General features: G+C 36.3%; 1 protein-coding gene across 1 annotated transcript in view; it reads left to right on the top strand.

The window, feature by feature from the left end:
• Window positions 1-12,729, top strand: part of LOC127854678 (uncharacterized) — a 131,980-nt gene that overhangs the window by 2,502 nt on the left and 116,749 nt on the right. The window contains exons 2-3 of the mRNA XM_052389739.1: window positions 2,691-2,802; window positions 3,694-3,798. Coding sequence (XP_052245699.1) covers window positions 2,691-2,802; window positions 3,694-3,798 — 217 coding nt within the window. The remainder of the gene's footprint in view (window positions 1-2,690; window positions 2,803-3,693; window positions 3,799-12,729) is intronic.

The raw sequence follows: 12,729 nt of genomic DNA, 5'->3' as shown, positions 1-12,729 counted from the left end.
TAACTTTAAAAGTTTTTAATATTTTTAGTTCACCTGAGCACAACGTGCTCATGGTGAGCTTTTGTGATCGCCTTTTGTCTGTTGTCTGTCGTGCGTTGTCCGTTGTGCGACGTCAACATTTGCCTTGTTCACTCTCTAGAGGCCACATTTATTGTTCAATCTTCATGAAATTTGGTCAGAAGATTGGTTTCAATGATATCTTGGATAAGTTCGAAAATGGTAACGTTTGCTTGAAAAACATGGCTGCCAAGGGGCGGGGCAATTTTACTTTTATGGCTTTATATGGCTATAGTAAAATCTTGTTAACTCTCAAGAGGCCACATTTATTGTCCGATCTTCATGAAACTTGGTCAGAAGATTCATCCCAATAATATCTTGGACGAGTTCGAAAATGATGCTGGTTGGTTGAAAAACATGGCCGCCAGGAGACGGGGCATTTTTCCTTACATGTATATGGCTATAGTAAAACCTTGTTAACACTCTAGAGGCCACATTATATTCCGATCTTCATGAAATTTGCTCAGAAGATTTGTCTCAATGATATCTTAGATGATTTAAAAAATGGTAACCTTTGCTTGAAAAACATGTCTGCCATGGGGCGGGGCATTTTTTCTTATATGGCTATATATGGCTATAGTAAAATCTTGTTAACACTCTAGAGGCCACATTTATTGTCCAATTTTCATGAAACTTGGTCAGAAGATTTAACCCAATAATATCTTGGACGAGTTCGAAAATTATGCCAGTTGGTTGAAAACATGGCCGCCAGGGGACGGGGCATTTTTCCTTATATGGCTATAGTGAAACCTTGTTAGCACTCTAGAGGCCACATTTATTTTCCGATCTTAATGAAACTTGGTAAGAAGATTTGTCCCAATAATATCTTGTTATCTCAGGTGAGCGACTTTGGGCCTTTCAGGCCCTCTTGTTTCATGAAACTTGGAACATGGATAGATGGCAATATGGACATTATGCACGTCAATTCAGTTTGTTCCTACGTCAAAAATTCTGGTTGCTATGGCAACAAATAAAAAAATATTCTGACAATGGTGGAATTTCTGACAATGGTTTAGCCAGTAGGGGACTTTTATTGCTTGGCAATAGTCTTGTTTTAAGCTAGAATTAGTTTATGTTGTGTTAACATAAAAATTCAGAAGCGTGTTTCGGATTACACATTTAATTATGCTCATTTGAGTGGAATAAATGATTTGACCATAGTATGCATGAAATGCACAGTTTCCACATGGAATATACGCGGTTGCCATCATCTGTCTTCTAAGTAACTTAATTGTCTCGATTTCATCGTTGTGGTGTTAACCTAGGTTTCAATGGGTGTTGTAGTTGACAAAGACAACAAACTGTCACAAAACCACACACTTATGGCAATTACGTCATTCGTTCTCTGCATAGTTTTTTTGACAGTATCTAGGCCATGTTTGATTCTGTGTCAGATGTATCAGGTGAGCATTTTAGGGCCATTATTGCAGTCTTGTTTGGTAGAACCGGACAATCAGACCCTCAATTTCAAGCCCTGTTCTTTCACTTTTCACTGAATCTTCACATAATTTTCCAGATAGTGGGTCCAATTTTTAGCTCACCTGTCACAAAGTGACATGGTGAGCTTATGTGACTGTGTGATGTCCCGCGTCCGTATGTGCGTGCGTGTGTGCGTGCGTGTGTCCGTCAACAATTTGCTTGTGTAGACAGTAGAGGTCACAGTTTTCTCCCAATCTCTGCGAAATTTGGTCAGAATGTTTATATTGATAAAATCTGGGTTCGGATTGTATTTGGGTCATCTGGGGTCAAAAACTAGGTCACTAGGTCAAAAACTAGGTCACAAGGTCAAATAATAGAAAAACCGTCAACAATTTTTTTGTGTAGACAGTAGAGGTCACAGTTTTCATCCAATCTTTATGAAATTTGGCCAGAATGTTTATCTTGATACAATCTGGGTTGGGATTGTATTTGGGTCATCTGGAGTCAAAAACTAGGTCACTAGGTAAAAAAATAGGTCACTAGGTGAAATAATAGAAAAACCATGTATAGACAATAGAGGTCGCAGTTTTCATCCAATCTTTATGAAATTTGGTCAGAATGTTTATCTTGATGAAATCTGGTGTGGGATTGTATTTGGGTCATCTTGGGGCAAAAACTAGGTCACTAGGTCAAATAATAGAAAAACCTTGTGTAGACAATAGAGGTCACAATTTTTATCCAATCTTCATGAAATTTGGTCAGAATGTTTGTCTTGATGAAATCTGGGTTGGGATTGTAGTTTGGTCATCTGGGGTCAAAAACTAGGCCACTAGGTCAAACAATTTTGGTCATCTGGGGTCAAAAACTAGGGTCAATAGGTCAAATATTAGAAAAACCTTGTGTAGACAATACAGGTCACAGTTTTCATCCAATCTTTATGAAATTTGGTCAGAATGTTTATCTTGATGAAAACTGGGTTGGGATTGTATTTGGTTAATCAGGTGAGCGATTCAGGGCCATCATGGCCCTCTGGTTATGTTGGGGTAGTCATCTGTCCAAGACCTTGTTTAATTCTAAAAGTTGTTCAGATGTTCAAAAATATTGTAACAAAATTTATGTGATAACCATACCGGATATGTTTATGAATTACATTGTGTATATTGAAAGTTTCATTCCCAACCAATGTGTTTATGCATAATGGATGATATTTTCAGGTTCGACATGGTATAAAGGCTGCACAAGCAGGATTGGTGAAACTGTCATTGCCATAGAGACTGTAAACATTACCAATGTGTATGACTGTGTGAAGTGGTGTTCTGACAAAGGGTAAGCATGGTCTCGACATAGTTAAAGCATCATAACTGTATCAAGTATCATTAAAACAGTTCCTGGTATTTTAAGTTTTCCATGAATTTTTAACTTTATTTAGGTTCTTGCAACCCTTTCATTTAGAAAATTTGTAGCTGGATTTTTATGGTTTTATTGTATCAAAAGCAATTTATTTTCTTGCAATACATGTATATGAACATGTCTTATTAAAATCACTTGTACATATATTGGCTGCCTTAAATTATACACGTATTTTCTCTATGACAGAATGATTACTCTTAAAATTGTCATGTATTCAGATTTGTTGAGAGTTGTTTCCCTTATATTGCTATCATTTCAAATCAAATAGCCTGGTCCATTCCATTATTCATGAAGCAAGAACATGCAGACAAAACAAATAAAATAAATTGATAATTATTATTTGTTGTTCATGTTGAGCTATTAAGATACATGTACCATGATGTCTCTGTGTACATCTGTTAGCAGGCCTTTTTTTGTACTGTTGTCACGGGTCCGCTTATCATACCTGGGATGCCAAATATGCTTATTCTTCCTAAATTTTTACGAAGAAGTCATAATTAAAATTAAGTCTTGGTTTTCTAAGAATATTTTTCTTAATTTTAGTATCACCCGCAAAAGGAGGGGGATATAGAATTGGTGTTTCAGAAACCATATAAGATATCAACATATATCTTCATCGCTGTTTAGATATCAATGGCGGGGGATATCAATTCATCAAATTTGCTTGTTACAATTAGTATTATGTTCTATAGAAATCTAGCTAGCTATCAATCATGTTATTACTTATTCTCTTTCAAGTAAGTTCAGGTATAGAAAATTTTCCTCTGTAATTACATTAAGCCCACATGCAGCATTTTAATTTGACAGATTCCAGACAGTGTTTATTCAAGAGGTGTCTGCATTACGCTGTGCATGCGGTAACCTTGGTGAGGAATTCAATCTTAGCAACCAGGCACAACCCCCATGCTGCAGGTGAGTGGAACTTGTGTGGCTTAGACTCTCTAAGTTTAAGACTTGTAGCTTTAGCCCTTTCCCACTTAGAAGCAAAGTGAAGATGGCCATGTGCAAACAGCATATAACCAGAACAGCATGTGAGTAACTCGCAGTCTGTTCAGGTTTAATGCTGTTTGCTGCTCATCAGTATCTAAGTGTTGTAAATGAAGCCTTTAAAATTTGAATCTTGTTAGAAAGGTCTTGAATTAAATTTAACTTTCATAGAGACTACAAATGTGTTAAAAAACGTATCTATGTGGGAAAGGGTGAGTGGAATGTTGAGCATGGCTTGCAGCTCAAGAAGCATCTTAAGCATCATAAAGTTGTAAATATACTTTTGTGAAACCAATTTGATTCGCCAGACAATAATTTTCGTGGATTTTTATGGATCTTCTCAACCACAAAATCAAATGTTCAACAAACAATTACAGCCGAAGTTTTGTGGAAGACATACAAAAAAAAAAAATTTAGATCCAACAAATATGACAGATTTTTGGAGTACACAAAGTTTCATGTCAACAAAATTAAATTAATCTGCAGTATATAAGCATCAAAGGCACACAACTGCCAAGGTAATAAATAAGCAATAAACTCAAATTAATTGTTCTGCAGTGTAACCTCCCATTTGGGTTAAATGGTAATTACTGCAATAACAAATACAAGTGTTCTTTTTAGCTCACCTGTCACGAAGTGACATGGTGAGCTTATGTGACCGTGTGATGTTCAGCGTCCGTTGTGCGTGTGTGCGTCCGTCCGTCAACAATTTGTTTTGTGTAGACAGTAGAGGTCACAGTTTTCATCCAATCTTTATGAAATTTGGTCAGAATGTTTATCTTGATGAAATCTGGGTTGGGATTGTATTTGGGTCATCTGGGGTCAAAAACTAGGTCACTAGGTAAAACACTAGGTCACTAGGTCAAATAATAGAAAAACCTTGTGCAGACAATAGAGGTCGCAGTTTTCATCCAATCTTTATGAAATTTGGTCAGAATGTTATCTTGATGAAAGCTGGGATGGGATTGTATTTGGGTCATGTGGAGTCAAAAACTAGGTTACTAGGTCAAATAAAAGAAAAACCTTGTGTAGACTATAGAGGTCACAGTTTTCATCCAATCTTTATGAAATTTGGTCAGAATGTTTGTCTTGATGAAATCTGTGTGGGATTGTATTTGGGTCATCTGGGGTCAAAAACTAGGTCAATATGTCAAATATTAGAAAAACTTTGTGTAGACAATAGAGGACACAGTTTTCATCCAATCTTTATGAAATTTGGTCAGAATGTTTATCTTGATGAAATCTGGGTTGGTATTGTATTTGGGTCATCTGGGGTTAAAAACTAGGTCATTAGGTAAAATAAAAGAAAAACCTTGTGTAGAAAATAGAGGTCACAGTTTTCATTTAATCTTTATAAAATTTGGTAAGAATGTTCATCTTGATAAAATCTAGATTGGGATTGTATTTGGGTCATCTGGGGTCAGAAACTAGGTCACTAGGTCAAATCATAGAAAAACCCATGTGTAGACAATAGAGGTCACAGTTTTCAGAAGATCTTAATTAAATATTGTCAGAATGTTTGTCTTGTTAAAATCTGTATTGGGATTGAATTTGGGTCATTAAGGGTCAAAAACTAGGTCACTAGGTCAAATTAAAAAAACAACTTTTGTAGACAGTAGAGGTTACAGTTTTCCTCCAAACTTAATTAAATTTGGCCAGAATGTTAATCTTAATTAAATCTGGGTTGGGATTGTATTTCGGTCATCTGTGGTCAAAAACTAGGGCACTAGGACAAAACATAGAAAAACCTTTTGTAGACAATAGAGGTCATAGTTTTCATCTGATCTTAATGAAGTATGGTCAGAATGTTTATCTTGATAATATCTTATCTTGGATCGTATATGGGTCATCTGGGGTCAAAAATTAGGTCACCGGGCCAATTCTAGTAAAACCTTGTGTAGATGAAAGAGGTCACAGTATTCATCACGTCTTAATGACATTATGTCAGAATGTATTAATTAATGAAATCTTTCTTGGGATTGTATATGGGTCTGATAGAATTTAAGTTGATGTAGCAAGGTAAGTCAGGTGAGCGATTTAGGGCCATCATGGCCCTCTTGTTTAATGCAAACTAGCATCATTTATGACAAAATTGAACCTTTGATGTTTGGTTTACATTTAAAAAATGTGAAATTAAATATAAATAAATAATATATTTATGCCCCCCTTAGAAGAAGAGGGGGTATATTGTTTTGCACATGTCGGTCCGTCCACCAGATGGTTTCCGGATGATAACTCAAGAACGCTTTGGCCTAGGATCATGAAACTTGATAGGTACATTGATCATGACTGGCAGATGACCCCTATTGATTTTCAGGTCACTAGGTCAAAGGTTAAGGACACAGTGACTTGAAATAGTAAAATGGTTTCCGGATGATAACTCAAGAATGCTTATGCCTAAGATCATGAAACTTCATAGGTACATTGATCATGACTGGCAGATGACCCCTAATGATTTTCAGGTCACTAGGTCAAAGGTCAAGGTCACAGTGACTCGAAATAGTCAAATGGTTTCCGGATGATAACTCAAGAACGCTTACACCTAGGATCATGAAACTTCATAGGCACATTGATCTTGACTTGCAGATGACCCCTATTGGTTTCCAGGTCACTAGGTCCAAGGTCAAGGTCACAGTGACTCGACACAGAAAAATGGTTTCCGGATGATAACTCAAGAACGCTTAGGCCTAGGATCATGACACTTCATAGGTACATTGATCATGACTGGCAGATGAACCCTATTGATTTTCAGGTCACTAGGTCAAAGGTCAAGGTCATGGTGACTCGAACCAGTAAAATGGTTTCCGGATGATAACTCAAGAACGCTTACGCCTAGGATCATGAAACTTCACAGGTACATTGATCATGACTCGCAGATGACCCCTATTGATTTTTAGGTCACTAGGTCAAAGGTCAAGGTCACAGTGATAAAAATGTATTCACACAATGGCTGCCACTACAACTGACAGCCCATATGGGAGGCATGCATGTTTTACAAACATCCCTTGTTGAATATACAATTATAACATGGTGTTTGATGTGTGACGCAGGGATATGATAGAGCTTTGCTGGGAACCAGTCATATCACTGTGATGAGGCTGGACTTTAACACACTGTTTCAAAAATGGCAAAGAAATTAAATAACCAAACAAACATACACAACTTAGAAAAATATTATGCAACCAGAATCTATTGAACATATGGGCTTTAGTTATCTTTGGTTTAATGTTGAAGATTCAGACCAAGTGCTGAAGAATATTCATGTATAGCTGTAAGGCAAGTCTCTGGCTATAAGTTGCTCTTATATATTGGGACCTAAGGTTTGAACTGTTTTTGCGATGGATGTTTTTAGTTTAATCTCAAAACCATACATCTGTTAAATTATAGTGTTTTCCTCCAAAACAAAGAGAACACTCACAAAAAAGAAAATGCCGAAACATTAAAAAACAGATGCATCTGATGAACAGACTCAAATTGAACCAGATGTTTTATTGTAAAAGTTGGGCAAAGCTCCCAGATATTTTGAAAATTCAAACCTTAGCAATGTTAACCTATGTTTTGATGATTGAATGGTTTTTCCTGTAATCTATATTTATGTCTCAAAATGAAGCACATGCACAAAACATCCAAGGGTTATTCTTTACAATTTGCTTTTAAAAAGATTTTTTTTATTGCAACATCTGACAGCTAATTTTAAAGTAGACAGCAACATCTGTTTTTTTGAAATTTGATGAATTGATGCAATTCAGTTGAGGAATAAACAAACTTAATGGGATGTTAAATTTAGATTATTTTTTTTCAACATACATTGTATAGTCAAGATTTTGTGTTATTGAGAGGGTTTGTTGCAGACAAAATCACACTCCTCTACAGAGCTAACATTTGCATTTTTTTTATGGGAAACATTATTTGAACAAATAAGGAATAATCAAGTAAAAGGTTGTGGTTCTGAAAGCAACAGAATTAGTATGAGGTTATTGTTGCATAAATTACAATTTTACACTGAACAATCTCTTGATTCATGTTCAATATTCTTGAAGTTTACCATAAATTAGATAATAATTTGTTGTCCGGCTTTAATGTAAAAGTGGTTGGCGGTCACCATATATCCAGCTGTTTTTCTTTCAAGTACTCTGCCCTCCCCCCCCAAAACACACAGCACACGATCACGCCAAAATTTAAATATCTTTCATTAAAAAAAAATAGCTGGAAATTGGAGTTCGCCCCAACTTTTCCTAGTCAAAATAATTATGTATAGTTGTGCTGGGACACACTCTGGGCCCTGACATAATGCAACCTGAAATTCAAAAGGACCTTGCAAACTTTGAAAGACATGCACTTCTTTACCATGCTCCTATTTGCTGGCCCCATGCTAGCCCCTCTTGACTTCCAAACACAGAAGTGTGGAGATCTTAACATTTTGAAGTTTTTTTCCAATATTCAAATCAAATAGCTATTTATGTAATTTATTTCTTTATCAGTTTCAATTTGTGTAATAATTTATCTAGTAAAAACGTTGCCATATGCCAAATTAGCCAATTGCTACAAATTAGCAAATTTGGCTTAAGAAAATCGTAATTGGCTTCAGATTTTTTGGCCCCCGGATCGAATGATCGTGGGTATATTGTTTTTGGCCTGTCTGTCTGTCAGTCTGGCTGTCATTGTGTGTCTGTCCCAAAACTTTAACCTTGGTCATAACTTTTGCAATATTGAAGATAGCAACTTGATATTAGGCATGCATGTGTATCTCATGGAGCTGCACATTTTGAGTGGTGAAAGGTCCTTCCATGTCAAAGGTCAAATATATGGCTTCAAAGCGCAGTAGGGGGCCATGTGTTTCACAAACACAGCTCTTGTTCTTCATAAAACCTCATAAAACCACCAAAATGAAAATAATTACTATGTTTTCAGGTATTTTATGGCTCAAGAAAATTATCAGCCAGTGGTAGCCCTGTTGCTAAGTAGGCTACAGTACAGGCACTGTGTACTTAAACAAACGCCACTTGCAGCGGTGTTCATCTCACAGTGTTCGCTTACCAATATGAACCCCGCGATGGGTGATCAGATCAAATGTCGCGGGGGCCGTTTGCCATAAGATGAACACCGCGAATCACTGCGGACCCATAATATCTACCGCGGTGTTCATCGTGTTCGCTTAAAATAAAATAATTGAACATAAACGTATTTTATTGATCCCTTTCATTTAAAAGTGATAATGAATTATGTTTTTTTTTCACACCCGTGCCCATGACAGTGTTTTCTGTCTTTATAAACGCCGAGTATAAAAGAAAACCGTGTTCGCACATAGCTGTAGGATACCACACCTGAAGGAGTGTTAATTTAGTGTTTGATTTTTCAATTAACAGTTTGAAGCCATGGAGAACTCATAAATGATTGTAGTAATATTATTAACCCAAGTCTCTGGATTCCCCGATACATATGTGTCAACACGGAGCGTATATTGTCTCATCTAGAGTCCGTGGTGTCAACTGTCTCAATCGCACACATGCAACTTCTCCCATCTTTATCCATTTCTCGATAATCCCATAAATTTTTTTTTTTCATTTTTGAAATCAAATTATGGATGGGTAATATAGACGATAAGAGTCATAAACACAAACGTTTGAAATTTTCGAAAGTATCAAATGAATTTCGGCATATGATTCTATTTAAAGATGTGATGAAATAAGCGCCCAATCAGGACAGTTGTATTGCAACATGCGTAAATTTAACCTGACAAGGTTTGCACGCGTTGTGTACAGCTATTTTAGGTTACAAATTCTACATAAAATAAATGAATTTCTTTTTTCTGTTAAAAAGCGCGCGAAAATTGGTGTGGGCTTGTTTATTTGTAAATAAAAGTTTCGTAGTGGGTACAACATTGAGATCATTTACCGGTAATTTCCATTAAAAGTTTCATTGTAAATTTCAACTAAAGTACTGGGATATCTCGCGAATAATTTGGCATTGACATTTCCTCTTCATAAAATATAATTTAAACACGCTGTATCGTTACCGTTACGCTGTTTCAATTCCTTCATTATTGAAACAATTATTTTATGTATACTGACTGCACACAAGTGTCATAACATACGGATGCAATTCGTAAATTCGGACAGTACTGAAAGTCGGACACAAGTAAATAAATGATTTAATACTCTCTTGATTTCTTTGAAACTCAGAATTTATTTTTTTTAAAAGGGCAATTGCATTGATTAACACCATAAGAGTTAATAGTATTGATCATCTAAACGCTTTATTTACGTTTCCGACTTTACCTACTGTCCGAATTTAAGTACGCATACATGTGCACATACATGTAATATCTACATTTAGTATATGATTTTATGTTGTACATTTACATTTAAAACGCGTGAATGACTCTCGCAGACAGGTGTTTACGGTGGCTGCGCAGCATCGCGGTGATTACGGGTGTTCGATAGCGTGAAATTGCGATGATTTCTGGTGTTCGCTGAACACTGCAGTCAGTAGCGTGTCTGCCCCCCGCAAAATATCACCCTTGGGAAAAGTGAACACCGCAGACAGGCGTTTTTGTTTAAGTACACGGTGCCTGTACTGTATATGTGATATCAATGGATTTTTATGTATAATATATTATTTATCACATACATTTTGCAGTTATTATACAGTGGGGAACTATTGGGATCAAATCATTCTGCTAAAACACAACAAGCTAACATTCAATTCCCCGCTGTGTTATCCTGTTACTTTTACAGATGGGTGGAGTTTTTCATCATCATGCAGAATCATATATCTAACAATAACATAACAATATGTTCCTGTTGCATAAAACCAGAAGCATAACATATGGCATGTACTTAAATAGAATTCTGAGAATCATATTGTATCTTTTTATCACCAACTGATCTGCTCTTGCTATTACAAGACAAACAGCCTTACAAGAATAGAATCTTTATTAGAAAGTATGTGTTATATTATGTTCAATAATTTAAGAATTACTAGTAGTGTATCTTACTTGCTTAGGTGTGTTGTCATAAAATTATATATTGAGTTTACTATTGAAAATAATACATTTTTGAAAGCGTAAAAGACAATTTGGCCAAGGTTTATAAATTTGGAATATGCGTTTCTTATTAAAGTAATAACATAATGTTGTTGTGGAAGAGGTTTATGGCGTAGCTGTTAAACCCAGTTTTTAACCTTTAATGACCTTTAAATAAAGCCAGCAGACCTGAATGAATACACTCCATTCATTCTATTGGCTGCTTTGAGCATAATCCCACGGAACATTGGCAACATCACTGCGTCGTTGTAGTATAGGATGTAACACTAATCAGTGTAGGGAAATGCGGACTTCTCTCTGCATGTTCAATGTGGCCCAGTTACCATAACGCATTACCGTAAGTTCCATCCCCAATTCCCCAAGACTGTCAGTGTCAGTGCTGGGTCAATAAATCGTTAGGGAAAGACGGAATGTACTATTAATAAACACCTTATGTTGATTACACAGTGTTGCTTTCAAGATATCAAATAACACAAATTTTAGGGAAAGAAATGGAAATTTATCGGTAAATGCCATTTTTTGTGCATTGTGAGACAAAAATACTGAAGAAGTATAGTGTCCATGATAGAAGGGAAATTGTTTAATTATCTAACCACACATGTGTGACGAATGCGGTCAATCATCATTAACAATTTTCCTGCCAGCCAGAGGATGCCAACATTTGCCAGTTTGCTATATGGCACAGTGTGATTCAATTTTCAATCAGAAAGTGTAGTGGTTTGATGTTCCACTTACAAGACGCAATCTGACTTGTAAAGACCTGTGTTATGCAAAAATGGGTCTTATGCAATATACTGCAACATAGCTACAGTCCAGCCTGTGCATCCGCGCAGTCTTGTCAGGATATGCATTCAGAGGAGGATATTCAGGAGATACCACGAGAACTTGCATACCCTGACCAGACTGAGCAAGTGGGCAGGCTGGGCTTGAGATACGCTGGCCGCATACGCCTCAAGACCAATCTTTGCATGATACGGATGTAACAGTGTTATTTGAATGTACGGAAAGAAAACTGCGTCTTAATCAAATATAAAATCTTTCGATGACGAAGACATGAATTTATAAGCCAAGTGAGGACACATAAGATGTGATCACATGTAGCAAAATTTGTTTCTGCAAACACTAGTTTGTGGTTTAGTATACGTGCACTTCATGACAAAAATTTCAAGGATGGGTATGCAATGTTTAAGTGAAAAAAACAACAACAATTTTTAAACCTTCATTTTAATTTAATAATTTAGAAAAGTACATTTTCTACCTTTATTTCACAATCAGGATATACACAGAATATCTTTTCTAAAGATATTTCTTGTTTGCCTTTTCTGGTAATACACTACGTGGCCCGCGATTTTTGCCTAAATCACCGACACGCGGTGGTCATTATTTATTTTGGGTGAAAAATCACCGCAATCTCGCGCGTTTCATCACGCTAGGTTGAGCATTATCACCGCGAATGCGATAAATATAATCTTCGCGGTGATTCACTGCGATTCACCGCGTTCTAGGTCAACCTGGTGAAGAACGATTTTCCTACGTTACATGTACATATATAATCTACACAGAGATTAAAGCAATATGGGATTATTAGCATTGTTTGCAGATATAATTGAGTATCCTTTTTAAAATGTCAACACATATTTCACACCCATGCCACTGACAGTTTTTTAGCATAGGTGCGTTTACGCACCTATGCTTATGGTATATACCACATTTCGAAAATCCACATCGATTGGTTGCCCTTTATGAAGCCTTACCTGATCAAAAATCAGACGAAATATCTATTTAATTTAGTATATGGTCATTCTTACAAT

This window comes from Dreissena polymorpha, chromosome 13 (assembly GCF_020536995.1).
Source record: "Dreissena polymorpha isolate Duluth1 chromosome 13, UMN_Dpol_1.0, whole genome shotgun sequence".
Classification (NCBI taxonomy): Eukaryota; Metazoa; Mollusca; class Bivalvia; order Myida; family Dreissenidae; genus Dreissena; species Dreissena polymorpha.
The sequence above is the reverse complement of the archived record's forward strand: the minus strand, read 5'-3'. Positions and strand labels throughout refer to the sequence as shown.